This window comes from Strongylocentrotus purpuratus, unplaced genomic scaffold, assembly GCF_000002235.5.
Source record: "Strongylocentrotus purpuratus isolate Spur 01 unplaced genomic scaffold, Spur_5.0 spur5_contig_870, whole genome shotgun sequence".
Lineage (NCBI taxonomy): Eukaryota > Metazoa > Echinodermata > Echinoidea > Camarodonta > Strongylocentrotidae > Strongylocentrotus > Strongylocentrotus purpuratus.
Genome location: NW_022145580.1, coordinates 838,947 through 861,893, shown reverse-complemented (window position 1 = coordinate 861,893; position 22,947 = coordinate 838,947). Strand labels below are relative to the sequence as shown.

Sequence of the window (22,947 nt, the reverse complement as noted above, 5' to 3'; positions counted from 1 at the left end):
GCAAACACACAATAGCATTCTTCCTGTTTGAAACACCATACTACAAAGGTCTTTTGGATGGAAACGCCCAGAAAGACGACAATATTTAACAATTAAATATTAGCTATATAGAGAAGGTACAAAGGAGAGATTCTGTGCTTTGGTGCTCCTTAAGAATTGTATAGATATCGAACCCATTATAGTGAACGTTGAAGAGAGGTAGAGAGGGAGGGACTTCCCCCTTATACAACAGGGCATGTTACACAAAATGCACGAGTGCATACAGGTATGTAATAATGAAGATTCCAATTTGGTGGCTTATGTTTAATGTACAAGGAAGTGATTTCTCACACATTAACATTAATTTAAAAATTCTTGTATCTGATTTAAAAAACAAAATTATGCCATTATATTTTGAAAATAATCATACATATCCTGGAAATGGATGACTGATAAGCCTTTGAGTCTGATCTTTAGATAAGATTTCTTGGTGAAGTAGGTGCGTGTGTGTGTGTGTGTGTGGGGGGGGGGGGGGCGGGCGGCACAGAATATCTTCATCAGAAGATATTGATGAAATACATCCTGGAAATAGATTGTATCAGCTGAGCTGTCAAGAGTAAGATTCAACCAGGATTAGTGATAATTGAAGTCACATTTGCACTTTTAGCTTTGAAGACCAGAGTCCAAATGATTATTTGAACATTTAAAGATTTCTATAAACTGTAAACTAAATTCATTGTCACTGGCCCCATGTATTTTTAAAGGTATTTAACAAAAAAAATCCATCTAATACCTGCTATATGCATGTACATATATAGTCCATGAACACAATTTTATGTTTATGTTATGATCTTACAAACCATTTGGAACCATGATGATTGCATGTTCCAAGTTTATACTAACTTGAGAAAAACAGGAAAAAGAAGTAATTTCTCACAAAAATTGAATTTTCACCTCACTATCTACGTGACTGATGAAAATTTGCCTTGTCATTTTGTGAGCAAACATTAATTTTTGAGCTCATTTCCTTTTGCTTGTATAGTATGGTAGCTGAAATCACAAGTGCAAATATAATGTGCATGATATTGGCTATAAATTATTTGTGACCATAATGAGTTTATGATTTCAAAAGATTACATGTTGATCAAATAATGAAGATTCTTTAGGACATGACAGTGCTGTAAAAAGGGAAGCTGAATTTGTAATTACCCTTTTCTTTCTCAAAGGCCAAGTATTAAGCTAGAGTCTTGCCTCGGGGGGGGGGGGGGGGGGGGGGGCATTCCTTTCACCCCACACCCTTCATTTAATTATATGATATTATTTCTTTGGCATGAATGTAGAAGAATCTTAGCAAGTGTTACTGTTAGACAGTAAAGTAACAAACATGTTTAGTACAGTGCAATTTAATTAGGTGATACGTACAAAGTCTACGTATCACCTATTGATTTCGTCAAGATTTTTTGTTTTGAACCTCCGTCGTGCATGGAGAAATTAAACTTTATTTTAACAAATTCAGTTTTCGGTTTGGTAAGAAAAATATAAAAGAACATGGAACCTCATGCTTTTTTTTGGGGTTAAAAAGTGTGGACAAGAAGAAATTAATAAATTTTACCATTCTGTTAAAGAAATTTGGTTAAAACTACAGTCTGTCTTACAAGACTATCCAGGATAGAAGGTGTTTGATTATATGCAAAATATGAGTACTTTGTAGATTTATATTTACAGACTTTTTCTTATGGGAGTATCACTCGAGATAATAGTTTGATAAGAAGATGAATATGATCTTGGATTTGGTAGTTGATGTATGTTGATAGAAAGTACACAGTGTGGGGGAAAATAGCTAATGATAAACTTACTGTTTCTTAATTCTTACTGTTATTTTTTTCTCAAAATGTAATCAGTAATTAAGTAGATTAGTGTCAAAGTTGTTCCCTTGTGATATGAATAGTATCACTATCAGTAGAAGTGAGGTCCAACCGAGTTATCTGTTTCTTCCTGGTATTGTTCCTGAGTTTATAACTAAGGCAATTAAGGATAGACTACAAAGATCAGAGATAGAAGTCCAAAGATCATTAAACAAAAAACAAAGAAGTGGTACTCATACATGTAATTAAGTATCAGAACCTGGCTATTGTATTTTAGTACGCTCTGTATCAGAGATTATGTAATTGTCAACTCTGAAAACAAGCAACTTTGGAACATATTTTTTACGAAAGTAGGCTATTTCCTTATGAAAAATAATAGGGACCATCAGTAAGAGAAAATAGGTCCCTGGGGAATTTAAGGAGCTTCAGAAAATGATGCAAGGTCCTGAGGTCACTTATGACAGAACTCTTTGTTTACTATCATTGGAACGTGTTTACATATGGACACATTTTTCCAAACCACTGTTACATTAAATCTTGAGCATACATAGGATTGGTCATGCATTCATGAATTGTTATGATTCAAGTTTTCAATTTCAAATTTTAGGAATAAACTTTCAAAAGAGGTTTAAGAGGTATGCATCGCAACACAGTTGTCCATTCATGACCTTAATGTGGTTGGAAGCTCACCATGTGGCTGACTCATCCTCACAATACTGCTAATTAATAACCTACTACTAAGCTCAGTCTTCTCACTATCAAACACATGAATGAATGAATGAATGAAGGAATGATTGGACGAGACGTTGGATTGCAATACACAGTGGCCAGCAGACGCTCTAGTAATCATTTCATTTAACGAGACGGACAGAGTCCTTCATACCATATGGTGTAGAGGCATTGATGCAGTCAGACAAATTAAGGGCTATGTCGTATGTAAAGGAATGGATTATTTCATAATTGAAGTAGCCAATGAGTATCAAGGTAGCTTATAAAAGATAAAGCTTTTTTTTCCCCTGGTCTTTCTTTTCGAAGTTAACTCTTGTAATATTTTCTCTAATTATCATTTTATGGGCTTCAGAATTCACAGAAATAAGCAATTAATATGCTGATCTTTATAGTATGAAGTTATGAACCAGTCACTTTGTGATGAAGGTTATTTGATACATGATTAGCTAAGAGCTAGTTAGTCTGATCTGACATAATTATAATTAGGTTTGTATCATATAATGTCCTATTATGTATAAGTTGTATGATTATGAAAAGGTTGTTTCTCTTCAGGTGCTGATATGTAGACCTACATACATATAGCTAGGTCTAGCTGTTAAGAACCAGAAGGGTATTTAATCATATGTTATTTCTTAGAGTTAATTCCCTTCTGGCTCTCGATCAGTGCAGATGGTTAAATCTTTCAATGTGTTTGTAAGATTTATATTTGGCTTGTTTACTATAGATTAAATGCGTTCACATGTACGTCAAATGTGAATTTTCAAATGACTCATTATCATAAATGATGTCCGCAGGATTAAAAGAGAAAAACCACATCCAAAACTCTTTAAAATTTAACACTCTGTTTAGACGACTGCTTCCTGAAGATGTGCATATATTGTCAGTTCAACTGGAGGACAGAAAAGGCATTTGTTTAAGGTCATCTGTGATATCATGTAGCAATGTTTGTGGTACCATGTTGTGATGTTCATGGTACATTAATGATTCTAATCAATGATTTAAAGGCTTAGTTCTCCATTGGTTGAATTCTGTAGATCATATTTTGTATAATGTTCTTTTCTTTAGGACCATTTTTGTGTAGTGGTTAGTTGGGATGGTGTATCATACAGCCTCTGTGTTGGCATATGGCAGTCCAATTTAATAATAGTTTATTTAGGGTGTCTAAATTATGTATCTTATATTTGATGTATTTTCTCATGCGATAGTTTATATAATTTCATTGTGAAGAAAGGGAGACTAAAGATTAATTGTATGGTAATACTTAAGTTGTCGTAACAATTTTGTTTTTCAGTGTTAGTACAAACCCACGTCTTCTCTTTTGGACGAGTGCAAACTTGATGCTACCTTTAATAGCAAGCAAAGGCCTAGACCTGAGCTAGATGATAATTGTAAGCCTTGGCAGGAAGATTAGCTCAAAATAAGAGGAAGACAAAGGAAAGGTTGGTAAAAGGAAAGGATTTTAATCTCCTAGAGCTAGTGCTAGAGCAAGGTAATGGACAAATCCTTTATCACTATACTCTGTAAAAGATAAATGCCCCCCCCCCCCTGGTTGGTATTTATGGTTTTGCTATTATGCAGAAATATATTTTTTAAATGAAGACAACTTTGAAAGTTAAAAACAGAGTTGTTGCTAAAAATAACAAATTGGGGTCTCTTTTTTGTATTAATACTGGTTGAAATTAAAAAAAAATTATATAAGGACAACAAAACTTCAATCTTGCTTCCTTAAGTTTGAAGTTTAAATGAGTTTAAATTTTAATCTTAAATCTTTAATATTGAATATTGACTAACATACATGGAAACTTAATCATATCTTGTATACATGTAGTTTTCATCATGAGCATGAAATAATAGATAAAGATATGTTCTTCCACTACCTGTTTACTACTAAACCACTAAACCTGAAAACCACTGTAACCTTTACATTCTTCTCATCTCCCAGGGAGAATGCATATAAACAGTCCATGTTTTCAATTTCATTGGACAGTGACTCACACATAACATAATTCACAGACGTTGTACTTTTAAATTTGTTGAGTGTGTTACCCATGAATAGAATGCTGGTAGATGAATCCAGCATCTGAGCTTTGGATTGAGAAACACATTACCCTTCAGATAGGGCCCTATGGTAAAGACATCAGTAGAAGAGATGGGTATTCCAAACTCAGATCAGATCAGCTCAGAACCCAGTTTCAATATGACACTTTATTTACACTGTGAGGTTCCATCAACTCCAAGTGTCCCATTTTCTGCTGCTTTAGTTTAAAATATCATGCTTTTTTTAATGTTTGGAACCTTTTGGTCTTCATGGTCCAATTTTTTGTCTTACTGATGCTGTATTGGAAATTTAAACTTCTGTTAGAATTTGTCAATTTTAACATTTTCACACCAAGCTGGCTAGATTTATAAATCTATGACCCATTCTTATCCTATTTTCTTTAGTTATTCTTGTTTCCCAGACACTATCCCGTGGGACGTGCGATGAGTAGTGCTTCGCTTCCATTACCTTAGAAATGAAATAACAAACAATTGGAAGATGCTTCACCACTGTTTGCCTGCATGGCCCCTAAGGCCCGGTGCTTCTTCACACCTCTAGAGATGTGAATAATTCAATTTTCATCTCGCGGCGGTGTGTGTCTGGTGAGAGAAAGGACTAGTCTCTAGCTGCTAATCCTGATGATGACCTGCTGGAGGCCAATCCTTTTATCACTCTTTCTTAGCAGGCCAGGTAGACTTACTGTCGAAAAGTAGATCTAGATTTGATTGTATGTTAAATTGGGTGGATCCAGAGGTTTAGTCAGGCATTCCATTCACAACACTATGCAGCTACCAGCGGTTATACCTACTGATTATTGGTACCGCTGTGAACTTGTCTTCCTTACATCACATAACCATTTAAGCTAGTAGCAATCGTTGGATGATATGAATAGAGGATGCCATGCAACAACCAATCAGAAATCTTTGTTTGATGTGAATACATACATCAATGATTGCATACAGAAACCAATAAAATTCTGTGTCTGCTTTGAATATGGAGATGATTACTTAAGGCAGCCAATATATCTTTGTGTGATGTGATTGTGAATACCTTAAATGCAAATGATAGAATCCTATATCTCTGTATTCACATTGCTTCCTGGCAAATGGAATAATCTTTGTATTTAGATGATTGCAAACAGTATGGTACAGCAATCTACATAAGTGTGAATACATTAATGATTGCCTAAATAGCAATCTTGGTATGCTATGAATGCATTATTGATTGCCCGAATTACGATCTTGGTATGATGTGAATACATCAACGATCACCCAAATGGCAATTTTGTTATGATCATATATTAATGATTGTGTGTAAAGAACAATCTTAGTATCATGTGAATACATTAAAGAAATCTTGGTATGATGTAAATACATAAATGATTGCATAAATAGCAATCTTGGCATGATGTGAATACATTCATTATTGCTTGAGTCCATGGTTGAGGTGAGAAGCTTGATGGCCATGTTGGCGAGCAGTAATGAACTTGCTGAGTCATGCCTTAGGGGTCACATGTGTTGAAATGTATACCTTGTCTTTTGACTGGTGACTAATGACTTGGGATTAGATCGGGATTAAATGTCACCTCAGGCCAAATACCCTACCGGTCAAAATCCTACATCTCAGATGTAATGTTTCAAATGTGATTGGCCTAAGCTCAAATAGGTCCCAGATGATAATGGGCTAATTTGATGATTTCATTCATATGAATAAAAATTAAACGACACTTTTCACCTAAATAGAGGACAGAAATCGATACATTTTTCAAATGAAAATTTTGGAAATGCTTATCATATATTGATGGGGATCCTACTACTACATTGTATGTACACTGTACTGGCTGGCTTCATTTTCTCCAGGCTCTATATTCATCACCTAAATGTTTAATAGGGTTAGGTCTTAGATTTCTTTAAGGCTTTAAGTGATGTTTAGGGTTAGGATTAGATATGATATTGGGTCCAGGGTTGAACCTATAAATTCAGTAAGAATTTCCTGTAATTAGTAGAATGCATTGATGTCATAATAATATTTTTACAATTGTTGTGGTCCAAAATTATCAAATTTCACCCTAACATTAAGTCATTTCAATGATTAGTTGTAGCCATCTCAATGTTTGATCATTAATAAGTTTTGAGTTGACCTAGAAGTACCTTCTTCCGCCCTAAACAGTATAGGCAGGTCAGTCAGTCAGAAATAGAGCACCCCGGAACGGGCCTTTTTGCGGTAACACCCAAAATAACCCAGATAGACTCCTCCGCTTGGTCCTGCCAATTCTCATTTCTCTTGGAAGTCTTTCATTTTCAACCCCAAACCAAAAGACCCATCTGTTTTTAGCCGTCTTTCTCATCCTTCTAACTTATTGAATGTCAAAGCTGATTGAGCAAAGAGACAGGTAGTGTCTAGTCACCAATGCTGCAGCTGCTCTCAGCCTACATACTATGTCCTTTTCACTCAAATTTGTGATCTCTCTTTTATACTTTAGAAAGCCCTTGTTTGTGAACTCGGTGCAGTTTTGACGTAAGTGGGATAATGAGGGAAACAACCAAAAAGATTGTTGCCTACCTGTTAGCCATGTCATTCTAAAGTTACATGTACTACATGTGCAAAAACTGTTGAAGTAATCTGGAAGTGTATTAATTCATACATGTACATCTACATAGTAACACTAAAATAAAAACGACTTTTACATATTTAAAGCAGTTTTTGTCTGTGCACTCAGGTTGTATTTTCAACGTATACTGCATTGCCATCCATAACACTTTCGATTTATTTTGCATCATCCCAAATAAGGAATACAGTGTGCGAGTAATGAAGGTGGATGTATTTTAATCAAATTGGTGTATTTCATGAAGAACATTATTCACCAAATTTGTTTTGGTTCTGTTCACTTCTATAAGACACCATCTACTATCTCACCCAAGATCGTAGATTTATGCTTTAATTTTACAGCGTATACTACTCATGCAAGTGATAGTGTTAAAACATACCTTGGCTGTTTGGAAGCAGAAGGGCTTTAACTTTAATACAGAGTAAATGCCCTTCTAGCTCTTAAAATACACCATGTTGTGACATACACTAGGCAGGCACCCATGACTAGGTGGATCCATGATGATGAAATACAAATTTGATCATGAGCAGCTTATCATATAATACTGAGGTTGATATGATAGGGAGGTTCACTCATGCATGACATTCCCATGAATGATTAACAGATCTCACTCCGGTAGAGAATGAATGAGTCAGGTTTGGTTTCTCACGAAAGGTCTGTTTAACCTGCTAGAATTAGCATCAGTGTACATCCGTGTATATAGGGCGTATCGCTCTAGGCGTCAATTTTAAAGGTAGTCTCTAGAGTTTGGTCTGTCAACTGAAATATCCTAAAACTCATTGTATAATCCATCAAATTTCAAGTGAATTCTCAAAACTTGATAAAAAATCAATTATTATGCGATAAACAAATTTAAAATATTAAATATAAAATAGCTTGGTAGAGCCTCTTTCAGATATGATTTGGCAAAACACCAGCATTCTTTAAATAAATGGTGATGCAAAGTGTATGCTTCACATCTCAGTATCTTATAATCCTGCCAGTTTTAAGACGGTTTATCTGTTTGGAGCCAGAAGGGCATTGACTTATATACTTGAACACTGAGTTCACAGTCACACCTTCCTAGATCTAAACAGCAGAATTATAGTAGTCTAATTTTATAACTAGTGCATGTGCATCTCATGACACAAGATGACTACATCTTACCATCTACATGTAATGTTTAATGAATCGGGAGCAAATTAGAGCTGTGCAATGGGTGAATATCAAGATTCTATTAGGACTTTTCCACTTTAATTCCTTCTCCCCAAATAAATATTGGACCGAGTCAATATTGAACTACTCCACATTTAAAGTCTAATTCCAGTTCTTGAACCTTAATGTAGTTATTGAATATTTCACCTTTATTTGTCCCTACATGTATAGCACACATGCATCTCGCGCTTTTCTAATGAGATTTATTTTTAATCCTGACTCAAGCGAGGCATGACGCGGTCTGCTTGCACAGTCGTAAAATAACGTTGCGCTTGAAGAAACTGTGAGGTGACTCATAGTCTGAGTTGTGTACCATCTTGCCTATGTACAAGAATAAGAAGGGAGGGATATATACACCCCCCCCCCCCAACATCCAACCTCTCCGTCCTTCAAAAGGAGCTTATTATAGCGTTTGTAGCATAAAAAAGCTTTATTTTGACTGAGAATTATATACAACATCTTTATTTTTAAACATCACTCCCATCCAAATCAACAATCCAATGTTCTTTTGTTCCTCTTTTTTTTTTTTCCGAGGGGGGGGGGGGGGGGAGGGGGTGGGGGGGGGGGGGGGAGAGAGTAATGTCTTTTTTTTTAGAGGGTGTTTTATAATTCTCAGTCAAAACAGAGTGTACATGTCATGTAACTATTATGCTAGACTGCATTAAACTCATATCATTCCCTGAGAACCAGAAGGGTATTAAGAGATTAATACATTGAGCTAACACCTTTCTAGCTCTCATTGTATCATAATACAAGTTGGTCGTTATCTCTAATACTCAGAATATAGATTTCTTCTTTAGACCATTGCTTTATCCATTGAGCTATGAAGATGGTGACACTGAAAATCAAACCAATTGATTGATTTCTTCTGCTGTGATATATCTCAAAGTGCTATAAAAAGGTATTAATGAGTCTTTATATGGCATTCAATTGTGATGGTGTCATTAAAAATTGTTTAATAAAACTTCATCATTGACGTGTATATAAATTCCTTATTAATAATCTTCCACACTCAACTGACTATAAATCATTAGCATCATAGTGAGGTCAGATCTTGGAAATAAATCAATTTTAAGGAGAAGGAATAATAGTTGTGTTCAAAGGTGCTATATATGTTTTTCGTTCTCTCATTCCCTTCTTACATCTAGACAACCTGCTTGCTTAGACAATGTTTGTATTAGGGATTCTCAGGTTGGGTACCATTTTTGCTTTGATTTTATTGGAAGACAGAAACTTCTTTTCTTTACAAGTAATTATCGCATGTAATCATTTTTATGAAATTGCACGGTGGAGAAATACATGATTATTTTTTATGGTTTTCTGATGTTTTTGTTTTTGGTAAGTTTTTTGCCCAGGCTCCATAACTTCCTAATTCAGCCAAATTGTATAAATTGAAATACATTACATCAGTCATGAAAGAACCTATAGATTTGCTATCCTTTTATTTTATCGTAGCTGATGAACTTCTGATCTTTCAACTACAGTTATGTATCAGGTGTACTTATAGTAAGGGTATGAAAGGGTGAGCACTTTGAAGTCAGGTCATGTGACATTTCTTTCCTTTCAACATGAATTCATTATACTCCCACTCACACAACAAACGGTGTAGACTCTGACTGATTGATCAGTCACATTATGAGGTTCACTACAAACAGTGTAATTAATCAAATGTTAGAGCAGTGATTGAAATGTCTTCAGGAAACCTAATATTCTCATAGAGAAAGAAATGTTTACATACTATACAACGTGACTGGGATACAATGTTTGGAACAAATTTTGTAGTCAAAGCTTGAGTGCTTGCCTGCTAGAAGGCTGTAGGCGCTATGAATTGCCAATAACACTACTGGGGGTGTTTCTCAAAGATCCTAAGTCGAACTTAACTCTAAGTTGGACTTAAAAATTATGGAGAGTCATTTGTAGCCGTAAAATAAATATATTCAAAATAAAAAAATCAAGTATTTTAGAATTGTTATAAATTCCACATTAAGAACATGAAATCTCCTTGATAATAGAAAATATGAATGGTTTGAATCAGGATATTATGCCTTTTAAAATAACTTTTGCTAAATATTTTCATAGATGTTAACAACTTTCCATAATTGTTAAGTCCAACTTAGAGATAATTTCATGATCTTAAGATCTTTGTGAAACACCCCCTGGTCTTTTTGCGGGGATCTGATAGAGGGAGGGAAGGAGGGAGAGATGAACATTGGCAAAAGGTAGATAACAGGTGCAATAGCTTCAAAAGCAAAGCATGGATATTGATTGGAAGAAAAAAATATATAGTATGAATAGTGGAAATGAGTCATTTTAATCCCAGGGCTGCATTCTTTAAAACAAAAATTGTTAATCCCCCTATCCATTCTGCTTATCCTCCATCTTGATAAATCAGTAACACTTCTCTTCCAGAGTTAAATATTTGTCTAATTAGTCAAGTAATTAAATTAATGGAGAGGGTAATTAAATAATTGTCTAAGCCTACCTATCTACATGTATAGTGTCATTGACCTGTTATATTCTAATAATTCCTGAAATGTCTGCTAGGTTTATCCTACACTATTTAAAAAATAGTCTACACTAGTGTCCTAATTGTCTTTTACCTTTGTGAGCGAAAGATTTATTTTAAAATAATTGATATTAAAAATGATTAAAAAAGGCTTGAATTTCAATTTAATTTAATGAGCTAATGAAATAGAGAAAAAATTATAGGTCTTCAGTTTGATCTGTAGAAGAAAACATCTGTGTTGATTTTCAGACCAAGGTCTTGGAAAGTAGACTGTAGTCTCTTTAGATTGGTTTTAGAGGGGCTTCCCTTAGTAATGACACTAATTGTATTCAAAGCCACTGACTTCTCCTGACATTCTACAGGCCACATGATCCGTTACCGATTACTGACATGTGATAAGCCATGAACAGACATGGTGGGTGAGAAAAAAAGTGTTTTTTAAGCATACATGTCCAACTCTCCCTCTCTGATTGTAATCACTTGAACTATAACAATAACATTAATGAATTAATATCACATATTGAATTCTAGGTCTATGATTGGCTTAAAATGTAGGCCTATAAGTTGGCTTTCATCTGCCATGTGAGAATTACTGGGTATTAGTTACACATAGTCCCAGGGCATTAGCACTTTTTTCAAATAAAGTTAACCTGGGATATATGCACAATAAGCATGCTTGATTTGTAAATTTCTACAAACAAACAAGAAAGCACATTTTTAACAAATCTTTTTTAGGAATTCACTTGCAGGGAAAATAATTTATAAACCCTTGTGTGAATAAAATGTTTTTATTGTAACTAAAATATGAAAAATTCCATTATTTAATTGAGTTTTGTATCAGTTCATAAACTGTGTCAAATATCTAAGTACAGTTCTTTATCTTAATTAATGTAAATCATTTGATAAGGTGCATCTAAATATCAGTATTGTAACTTTGAGAAAATGTTCTCTTTTATCAGTGTTGCTTACAATGAAACACTGTTAATTTCATATAATCATATTATCAGAAAAAATATCTCTATGCCTTCAATCCAAGTTGAGGTACATGTAAACTGAAAATCTGGCAGCTGTATTTATTGAGTTTGCAAATTGAATTTTACACTCTTGATGCAATAATTGTTTTGGGGTACCACAATAACTTATGAGACTATTGCCATGAGATGGCAGCAAACAGACTTTGACTTGATGCATCTTTCATCGACATTGCCTTATACTGCTGGTAGTCGCATCATGGGATCTCATCACGCAAGGGAAAAGCATGTCATCTGAGAACAGCAAAAAAGAAAAAAATTATTCCTAACTCTAATTACGTATTGTATAGATGTGTAATTTTATTGTAAACAGTATTTACAGTCAAACCTGCCTTAGCAACCACCTGTATAGCTAGATCACTTGTCTATAAAGACCGTTTTTGTTTAACTTCCCTTGTATATATTGAAACCTGTACTGAAGGAACCTGTACGTATTGAAAGACCACCTGTCTTTAAAAAAACCTGTTTCCCTTGAGCAGTGTTTATTTACAGGTTTCACTATTTATTCAAGACTGCATCACTCCATTCAGGATCATAAAAATTCAACCACATACTTGTGGCAGGCAAACTGAAAACAAATAATACTCAGTTTTTGTGTTTTGTTTTCGTATTCAAATATTTTGGCCAAAGAATGCAATTCATCAAATAAACTTCTTACAACTTACTTCTTCCATTTGTTTGTGTGTAATCATAATGTGCCGGGTAGTGTTTGCAGAAATGTCTTCAGGATTATGAATTCTATAATCATGTTTTTTTCTTCTTCTCTCTTAAAAAAAATCTCCTTTTTTCTGCAATCTCATAATTTCTGTTCATAATCATATTCTAATTATTCTCTTCTTTAACACTTTGTAAAAATGAGTACTATGTCATGATACAGCCCATCTAACTGAATATTTCTTTATGTATTTCTCTGCAGTCATACCAGATACAGATCCAAGGCTTGTCAGATACAGAAGAGCTCGAATCAACACCAAAAACTAAAGCAAAAAGACGTGTCACATTCAACAACGGACCTGCACAGGTATGTTCTATCTTATTTAATCACAATGCAGTCTTTTTGTGTGTGTGTTTCATTGATTGAGCTGGTTTACCCCTCTCTCTGCCATCACTCATCACAAGTTAACTAAACTTTCAAACAAGAACATCAACCTATGTTCATAACATTTTGCAATACTGCCCTCTCTTGCCGAGGTAAGTATCATTTATTTTGTAGACCACCGAGCTAAATTTGTGTTCCTATGTTCATAACATTTTGCAATACTGCCCTCTCTTGCCGAGGTGAGTATCATTTATTTTGTAGACCACCAAGCTAAATTTGTGTAGCTTACTGGACAATAGTGGGTAGAATGTAGAATTGGGGTGGTAGTTGGGAGAAATGGGTAGAGAGAGTGGGAAAGGGGGGGGGGTATTATGAGGCGCCGTTTGTAAAACAATTATATAGACAAGTTATATGTTATATAATCATTATTTAACAAATAATAACCATTATTTACATATAATGCATGAAAATGTACGTTTTTATTTGTATATAATTCTTAACACATTTTTATTATTTATAAATAATGACAAAGAACTTTGCATTATTTATATATAATTGCCATTATTTATAAATAATCACAATTCACACTTTCATTATTTATATATAATGAAAAGCATATTTCCATTATATAATATATAATGAAAAGCACATTTCCATTATATAATATATAATGAAAAGCCATTTCCATTATATAATATATAATTAAAAGCGTATTTCCATTATATAATATATAATGAAACACACATTTCCATTATATAATAAATAATGAAAAGCCTATTTCCATTATATAATATATAATGAAAGCACATTTCCATTATATAATATATAATGAAAAGTGTATTTCCATTATATAATATATAATGAAAAGCACATTCCATTATATAATATATAATGAAAAGCACATTTCAATTATATAATATATAATGAGAGGCGTATTTCCATTATATAATATATAATGAAAAGCACATTTCCATTATATAATATATAATGAACAGCGCATTTCCATTATATAATATATAATGAAAAGCGCATTTCCATTATATATTAAATAACGATTGTGTATGCAAATGTCAATGGTTGGTAACGCCCATAATATGAATATTCATGAGCTTGACTGATATTATTATCCTCTATTCCAGGCACCTTTCCATTTTGTGTTCTTTGTGCATTCTTATCAGAAATCCTACGTTCAGTAAATAAGTCTCTGTATCACCATTCTCCTTCTTATTTGTATGCAGATTTGGTTATAATAATTGATAACTGTAATCATCCTCATTATTTTAATAAGAAATTTTTCTATCTGTGATGGAAGTTTTTATGTACGATTGCCTGATCTGAAGACAAGACTTTCGCTGCATGCATATTTAATGTATGACGTCACCCACACAGAGTGAGAGCTCGAGGTTTTCTTTGAAAGTTTGATGGTGAGTACAGCTGTAATTACGTTCAAATCTCGTAAATTGAATCATATTTATAAACATATCTGCTGTAGGTATGAATCTGCTGATTTGTCTGTACATTGTGAAGTGGTTTAAAATGGTTATATCTGATGAATTTAGGAGTAATCTACACTCGAACTTTTGATTCGTTATTTATCGTCGTAAGAATTATTGCAGCTCGATTGCCATCGTCACTCCTTGATCCTTGGCCCAAACTTTCGGGCGAGACCCTCTCTGAAAATTAGATACGAGTATAGGGTCTATAGGCAGATCACTTCACTAGCGCTAGCTGCATCAATGATCCAAGCTTTTTGTTACTTTTAGGTCCAACTGTTGAAAAACTACTTTCATAGTTAGGTCAGAAGAAAGTTAATAGCTAACACTAAAAAGCATGGTCACAGTTGACATGAGTTGTGAACAAGCGCCAAAATTTGGACCAGATACCGAGATAGACGAGTACGAGAGTAGGCCTAGAAAATTTGAGGCCTAGGCCTACAGACCAGTAATTAATTGGACTACCTGTGAACAGGCGCGGATCCAGGATTTCTTAGTGGGGGGGGGGGGGGGGGGCCCAAATTTGAAATTATGCAAGCCAAATATTGGTACATAATAGTGACACCTGCAGTGGCGAAATGAGCAAAAACCGGGAGGGGGGGGGGTAGACAAAAAAATCTGCACCACCCCACTCTTACATGCAGGTTCCGCTAGACGTTTCTCTCTAAAAGTAGGTGGGGGGGGGGGAGGTAGTTACGATCGAGTAGAGCGTTGTGAAATTGGCGTGGTGTCTAAGGGCGAAGAACCTGCGGGGGACAAGGGGTGGAACCCCCAGAAGCTCAGGGGTATTGGCATTTAATTGCGGTCAGATGAGCATATCAGCATACCTTATTTGTGACACTGGCAGGACACTAATTGGCGTCACTATTCTTTCTTTCTTTATGAATTTGCCATTGTCCCACAAACGCATTAAAAGTATAATTTATTAAACATTGAGGAAAAATCTCAGAAAATTATGTCATTTCAGCAACATTTGTAAATCACGGTAATCACCGGTATCGAATTAGAAATAAACCACGTTTGAATTATATTTGGGGGCCATCTGTCAACCCCCCCCCCCCCAAGTCCCCTTCCCCATCAGTTCGCCAGTGCCCCACCCCCCCCCCCCCCGATCTACACGTAACTGATCTCCCCTACCTTTCTTCTTTCTCTTTTTTTCTTTCCCTTTCTCTCCTATTTCCCTTTCCTTTCCCTTCCTACTCTCTGTTTTAGGTTTGCTAGGGGGAGGCAAGGGCCTTTTGGCCCCCCCCTCCCAGATCCACACATTGTTGGCGGGATTAATCGCAACTGTTCTCCTCTTCTTATCACCCTTTTCTTTTCTTCTTCCTCTTTTTTGTTCCCTTTTAGCTCTCCTCTATCCCTTTCCCTTCCTTCTCCTTTTTTTGGGGGGGGGGGGGGGGGGGGGAGGGAGGAGGAGGCAAGGGCCTTTGCCCCCCCCCCCGAACTACAACTTGTTGGCGGGAAAATTGCAACTGATTTCCCCCTTCTTTTCTTCTTCCTCTTTTTTCCTTCTCTTTATCCCCTCTTTACTTTTTTTCTTTCCCTTTCCTTCTTCTCTTTTATTTTTTGATGGGGGGAGGGGGAGAGGTTACAGCTGGGAGGCAAGGCTCTTTCGGCCCCCCGATCTCCTTCTTTTCCCCTTTTCTTTTCCTCTTCCTCTTCTTTCTTCCCTTTCTCTCCTTTTTCCTTCCCTTTCTCTCCTTTTCCCCTTCTTTTCCTTCTTTTCCTTCTCTCTCTCTCTCTTTTTATTTTTTGCGGGTGGGGGGGGGGGGGGCGGCCCCCCTGGATCCGTGCCTGCCTGTGAATGTGATACTCGTAGTCGTACAGAGTCTCATAGCTGTCTAACAAATTAAAACATGATCCCCCCAAATTAGACTACACTGTATACAGGCGTACGTATAGTGGTGCCTGTGTGTTTCTTAAACTCTTTGTTGGCTTAGCCTAATTTGCCTCTGCTCTAGGCTCTATCTTTGAATTTTTGTTTGCTGTAACCACGATTAAGTTTTCTCTGTCATATATAGATCTAGGTCCATATCTATTTTGCGTTTTTTCAATTTGATAGAATGAACAGTTACGAGACATGCATCTAGATCATCTAGAGACTGTAGATCAACTAGATCTGGATCAAGGAATTGAATATAAATTTCAATGTTAGATAATGAAGGAGGGCTTTTTTGGTAAAGAGAAAATCCAAAAGAGAACAGTTAATTCTGCAAATGCTCATCAATGTTTTAATGATCATGCTCATTTCCTTTTATTCTAAGAATTAAACCCCCCCCCCTCTCTTTTACAGGAAAATGTACAGAGACTTGTCGCAGTTAATGCAGTACCAAATGCTTGCTTTCTTGGAGTATGTGCTTGAAACAAGAATGTCCTGGAGAAAACAGACCACCACAAGAGAAGGTAAACATATTTACTTTTGATCTAACTTGATCTGTTTAGTTTTTTTCAAGTAAAACAAAATTTTGAATAGGTGAGGTCAAGGTCAAACTGAAGGGGATGCAAAGGGCTGGTTTGAGAAGTATGTATTCATGGGATGGCTATGTATGAATCCACATGTCTACTAACACGTTGCTGAAGTGTTTCTCTTTTTAGAATTAACATTTTTAAGCTCATGTGCGGGGGGAAAAGGGGGGGGGGGGGGTCCAATACATGAAAAGGAACGACAAGCAAAAAAAAAAAAAAAAAAACAATTGACCTTCAAATTTTGCTGAAAAAGTAAACGTTAAAGACAACTAAAATATTAAATAGTGCTATTTATTTCAAATTTGGTTAATATTTATTGAATTGTTTATAATTCTGTTCCAGGGATTGAGAAGGAGGGCTTCCTGTTGACAGATCAGGGGGTGCCTTGAGGTTCCACTTTGATGTTCTGCCCCTTACCTGAAAGCGATGGCCTCTTGTGCCTGACATATTAGGAGCAAAGCACAATGGACTGGTAATTAATAATGAATATTACAATGGTTTTTTTAAAATCTGGTAAAGAAACAGATAAAGTCATAGCAAGTGAGCCTGTCATGGCATTTCGAGTGACCAAACATTTGCTCCTGCAACGACTGCTCGAGGCTTTATTTGTCAAATGTGTAGGGTTAGGCCGAGGGTTGCAATTGGGATTGAGGTTAGGTATAGGGTAAGGTCTAGTGTTGGATCCCGGGATGAAGTTAAGTATTTGGATAATAGTGTAGGAAATTGATGTTGAGCAAATGTCTTGAGGAACAAGTGTCGTACAATCAGATTTTCCAGGTGCTGGTGGAGCTGTATGTATTGATACTCATCATTGGCAGTTTAAAAATCTTCCTTTGTATTAGTAAACTAAAAATACGCTGACCCCCAGTTTGTGAAACGTGTATCTGATTTTTACGACCTGCTCTATTGTTTAGTGGTTATGTTGTAACACAAAATGAATTCTTAATCTTAATCCTGGATCCATAGCTAAACGTAATATTAACCCAATAACCCTAAAGCTAATCTAAAACCCTATCACAACTTGAGCAATAACCATATCTTGATGAAATAAAGCTTGTGTTAAGCATTGGCAGACCCAAAGTCAGGTTATCCTAAATTCCTTTCTACATACTGCTATTGTACAAAGTTGATATTTAAGTACATCCCATTGCAAGTTCTAAAATTTCTGTAAAAACCTTACCCTGCTGCAAGATGATAGTGTGTGAAGTAAGTTGGCTCATAGTAGAGCATGAATTATTACCTGCAATTCTCAACCAATACACCCTTGCCACCTGCAATCCATCTCACTTTCATAATATATTCTTTAAACAACATTAACTGAAGTTCAAAATTTTGATTAGTTATAAAGAAAGGCTACAAAGAATTGTATTTTTTTTCACACTCGTATAATAGAGGGGGAGGGGGGGGGGGGCAGGCTAGCAGTACAACATCAAATTATCTCATATGATTATATCCTGCAAGTGTGATAAAGAAAAATATGTTTGTGTACTAAAAGTGAAACAAAAACAAATCACTGGAAACTTTTGGTTGTTAATAACTCAAAAGTTACACTCAAATCAAAACGAGGTTTTCAAAGCTTAAAGTTTAAGGATGTAAATTCTATGCCATTTCTATGAATGCTAATTGCTATTCTTAAAGCCCCACTGTCCTACTTGCTCTCTCTATATAGAAAACTTCCCCAATCGGTGTCTGTTGGTCCCCCATGATCCTCTCTTATGTTAGTTGAGAGCTGAGTTGGTGAGATAGCCACCTGTCAGTGACCTGGCTGGGTGGTCTAATCCCTTCTGGCCCAGTAGTATTGACGGTCTTTAAAACAATGGTCGGAATGTTTGATTAGATCTTTTACTCAGACATGTAGTATATTAGTAATAAAATACATGTTTGGCAATATGGTATTTCATTTCAGACCATAATGAGAAGTAATATTTTAATCTGGGATCTCTCGTTGGCACAGAAAATAAGGAATGTACTCCTGTTGAGCAAACAGTGAATTTATATAAAACTAATAGCCCTTTGAAGATTACTAGAAGAAGAAAAACAACAAGAAAGAAGAAAAAGAAATATACTTGTGATGTCAGCTTTAGATCTTAAAGTGCTTGTAACAATATTGGATTTTTTTTTCTTCTTTCAATTAACATTTTATTCATGAACAGCTGGCTTATTGGAATTGGTTACAAAGATACAAGTGGACTTGTCTGTAGTAGTTGCTGAAGAGGAGCAGTCAGCACAAGGAGCGTGTGCCTCCAAAACGACGTGGGAACTTCTCCCAAGTTCATCTCAAATCACAAGGCTCTTCAGGAATCAAGATGTAACAATGGAGGTTGAGAAGGAGTTTGCGACCCTCCAGATTTGGACTACTCGCTATATACATTCTCAAACAATGGATTGTAGCACTTCTGCACAAAACTCAACAAGTCATGATTGAGGAAAACGCAACAAATACTCAGTTGAGCATTGATTTATGTGACTGGTATTAGGGTAGGGTTCAGCTTGGTAATTTTATATAAACTATGTCCCAAAAGAACCTCGTTGGTCCTTATGGTTCCACGCCACAAGCTGCTCCCTCCCCTGTTTCGGTAAACCGAACCCAGACTATCAAGGGATCAAATGAATTAAAATCCACACTTGATTACAAATGAATTGATCTTTTGAATATTGTCATCATTTCAGGGTGGTTTTGGTTACGGGTTAGTGTGAGCTTTCTGTGCGTAAAATTGAGGGTACTTCGTGCGGAGATCAGTGAATGGATATTTCATGTACAATGCAAGAGAGGTGTCTATCTTCATTGGAATTCAGGATGTGAATTCCAATGAAGATGGCTTGTTTATAAGGAGAGAAGCAAGATAGATTGATGTAAACTTAATGACATCAGGGAATGTTTGCCTGTATTGTTTGAATGACACGGATATTGAATAACATGAAGTTAAGTGGAAAGAATGGCATAATATATTCGATTTGTACACCATCCTATTGAATTTTTTAAAAATAGCATTATATGATAACATTTGTGCACAGGTCTATGGAAAACCAGTAAGTGGCATATACAATAAGATCATTTACCGCAGCTCAAGGAATACCGTAGATATCACTTACCGCAGTTACTGCTATTTGTGCCCACATGCATATTAATATCAAAGAGTTGAAGCTAAAACTAATATAATCTAATTAACAGGTTTTTTTTCTCCAATTATCATAACAAGAGAGAAAAACATACTTTTATAATAACTTCCATTATTTCTTTATTTGATCCACGAGACCGAGTAGTCCAGCCCTTGTGAAACTGTATGTTCTCCAGATTTCATTGTCAGGGCCTATCAGGGGGGGAGGGGGGGGGCGGATCTAGCTTTTTGCTAAGGGGGGGGGGTTGTCCCTATGACGATGCAGAGCATCGCCCACGAGCCGCATTGCGGCGAGGCGATTAATGCATTTATAAGATGGATTTTTTAATTTTTTTTTTCTCTCTCTCTCGCTATCTCACTGCATTATAAATTTTTCATTTTCACGACATCAACATCTCTCACCATTAAACAGTTCTCTCATTTCCTTTCCTTTCTCTTTTGCTCTCTCTCTCTCTCTCTGAACTCTCACCTTCTGTTTCCAGATTTTTTCCACATATGATTCTATTTATCCAACCATATATGCACACTAAAAAGAAAAGATATGAAGGGAATACTGTATATAAGATAATAAACATGTTTAATTTATTCATTTTATTACAACAAACTAATATGTTTACAGATTATAACATTGATGGTCAAATATTAAGCACAAATGACCTCATCTGCTACTTCCATTTGTAGATTACTTTTTTCTTTAAAAATTCAACAAAGCATACTTAGGCTAAATCTGAGCACTATTTTTTTCTCCAGGGAATGTATTGTATCATGACCTGCACCCTTCATTATAAAACACATTATAAAAACATTTCTTTAAAAAAAAAAAATACCTATGACTCAATGACTGCAATTTTTTCCAGAGAAACAATAATACTGTACAATAGTATATAACATCCTTTAGTGTGATGGTTACTCCGTGGTCCACACACGCACCAAGGTATATCAGACCTTTTATTAACAGTTGCTTGTTTTATACAATATATAAATCATACTCACAGGCCCATTCCCAAATGTTATAATTATTATCAATAAACAGAAATTGATAAAAGATGACCCCTCCCCAAAACTCTTATATTCCAAAAGTTTGATCTTGGCTAACAGGTGGTAACTTGAGTACTTGACTACATCTTATTTGCCCTATAGACACATACTTAAAATGGATGCCTTGGCAAAGCCTCAGTTTTATAAATGATTGCTTGACTTAGACTGCCGATGAACATATTTGTTGTGTATTTATCTACACCATTAACTTTTCTCCACATCATGCTGTCAGATTGAGATGCTTTAGTGTGATATACTTAATGTTTTACATCATGTTTTTAATGAACTCCTACCTTGCTTAGTTATGCAGACATTGGGCCCTTTTTTAAAAACTTGCGATAGCAGTGGAAAGGATGTGCATAAAAGAAGAGGCGGGATATCCATACTACTACCATGTACTACTACAACATGGGTAAAATTGCATCATTGTATTATACCTTGGTTCCTGGTTACCTCTCCTCGGTAGTTTGAAAACTATGTTTCAGTACCGGTAATCATTGTAATAGTGTTTCTGTTTCATGGTGTCACTGGTGTGGTTGTGTGTATGAAGGCCAAATTTTCTATTTTCCTGCTTCGCCTGTCCACAATTACTAAACAATTTGAGCTGAAATACAGGGCCTAATATACAAGGTGATTAAAAAATTAAACATACTGCTTGCAAGGTGAAGTTACACGTACTGCTTGAAGAGAATTGTGAATGATATTTATCTATTGGGAGTTTGACAAAATCCAGGTTCAAAAATTCAGCTTCGGAGGGAGGCACATTACCCCTCAACCCCCCCCCCCCCCCTGTGCGCGCTTTTGACTGATGTGTCCCCCCCAGGAGTGGCGGAGCGTCTTTCAAAGTGGGGGGGGGGCACCAACAAAATAGGCACTTTCTGGAAAAAAAGGGAATCTCAAAGCGAAAATATCCATTTTTTAGACAATGGTATATACCCCTACATTGTGATTACATTATCAGGGACGATTTCAACATTTGTTTCTCTTTATACACCATACATATATATCTTTAGTTCATGAATTAGTTGTTATGTGTAATTTTGTTGTATTAATATTGTAATATTGTAAAGCGCATTGCTATTTCTTCGAAGATGAAATGCGCTATATAAGTCTAGGTTATTATTATTATTATTATACAAGATATTGCAGTACAAAAAATTGCATCTTATTAAGAGGGAAAAACCCAATCCTGATGGGGTTATAAGCACATTCTCACAATGGAAGACTGAAAATACCTTTAATAAGTAACGTAATTATATCATCTATAAATGCGAGCGAGCTTTGGGGGAAGTTACTCTTAGTCGCTTGAAATTAGGGGCGCGTTTAATGATGAGAGGAAAAGGGGACACTAAAGGGATAAGGGGAAAAGGAGCATGTGTCATGTAAAAAGGGTAATTATCAGAGGTGAAAATGGGGCACTTCTTAGACCTACAGAAAGAGGCACTCACCAGGAATGAAAAAAGGCACTTATGAGAATGGGAATTCTCACGTGATTGGGAATACTTGATAACCCTATAGTCTAAGTTTCATTGACTAAAAACTTAAACTTTGAAAATTATATCAAAAATTCAAAAACTTAACCTTAGGTTAAGTTTTTGATGTTGACGCCGTCGCCGCCGCCGTCACCGGAAAAGCAGCGCCTATGTCTCACTTTTTGCTTGTAGGCGAGACAAAAAGGGAGGTGCAGATCAGATTTTAATAGGGGCATTTATTGGAGGTGAAAGGGGGCTATTCTGAAAACGGGGAAGTGGCTCTTATTAAAAAGGAAAAGAGGCACTATTAAAGTAAACAAGGCACTTATGAGAGATGAAAAGGGGTAATTATGAAAAGGGTAAGGGGTAC

The 22,947-nt window shown here is 35.7% G+C and overlaps 1 protein-coding gene and 2 long non-coding RNA genes across 5 annotated transcripts in view; all 3 read left to right on the top strand.

Annotated features, from left to right (window-relative positions):
• Positions 1–22,947, top strand: part of LOC115920570 — a 73,950-nt gene that overhangs the window by 33,530 nt on the left and 17,473 nt on the right. For all 3 annotated transcript variants that reach the window (XM_030976557.1, XM_030976542.1, XM_030976549.1), the window contains one exon: positions 12,867–12,971. In XM_030976557.1, the coding sequence (XP_030832417.1) occupies positions 12,867–12,971 (105 nt within the window). The remainder of the gene's footprint in view (positions 1–12,866; positions 12,972–22,947) is intronic.
• Positions 14,249–17,348, top strand: LOC115920578. The gene is made up of 3 exons (XR_004062411.1): positions 14,249–14,413; positions 16,776–16,885; positions 17,291–17,348. It is a non-coding gene; the product is annotated as an uncharacterized LOC115920578 (long non-coding RNA).
• On the top strand, positions 17,340–19,588 carry LOC115920576. Its single transcript, XR_004062410.1, has 2 exons — positions 17,340–17,420; positions 19,102–19,588. It is a non-coding gene; the product is annotated as an uncharacterized LOC115920576 (long non-coding RNA).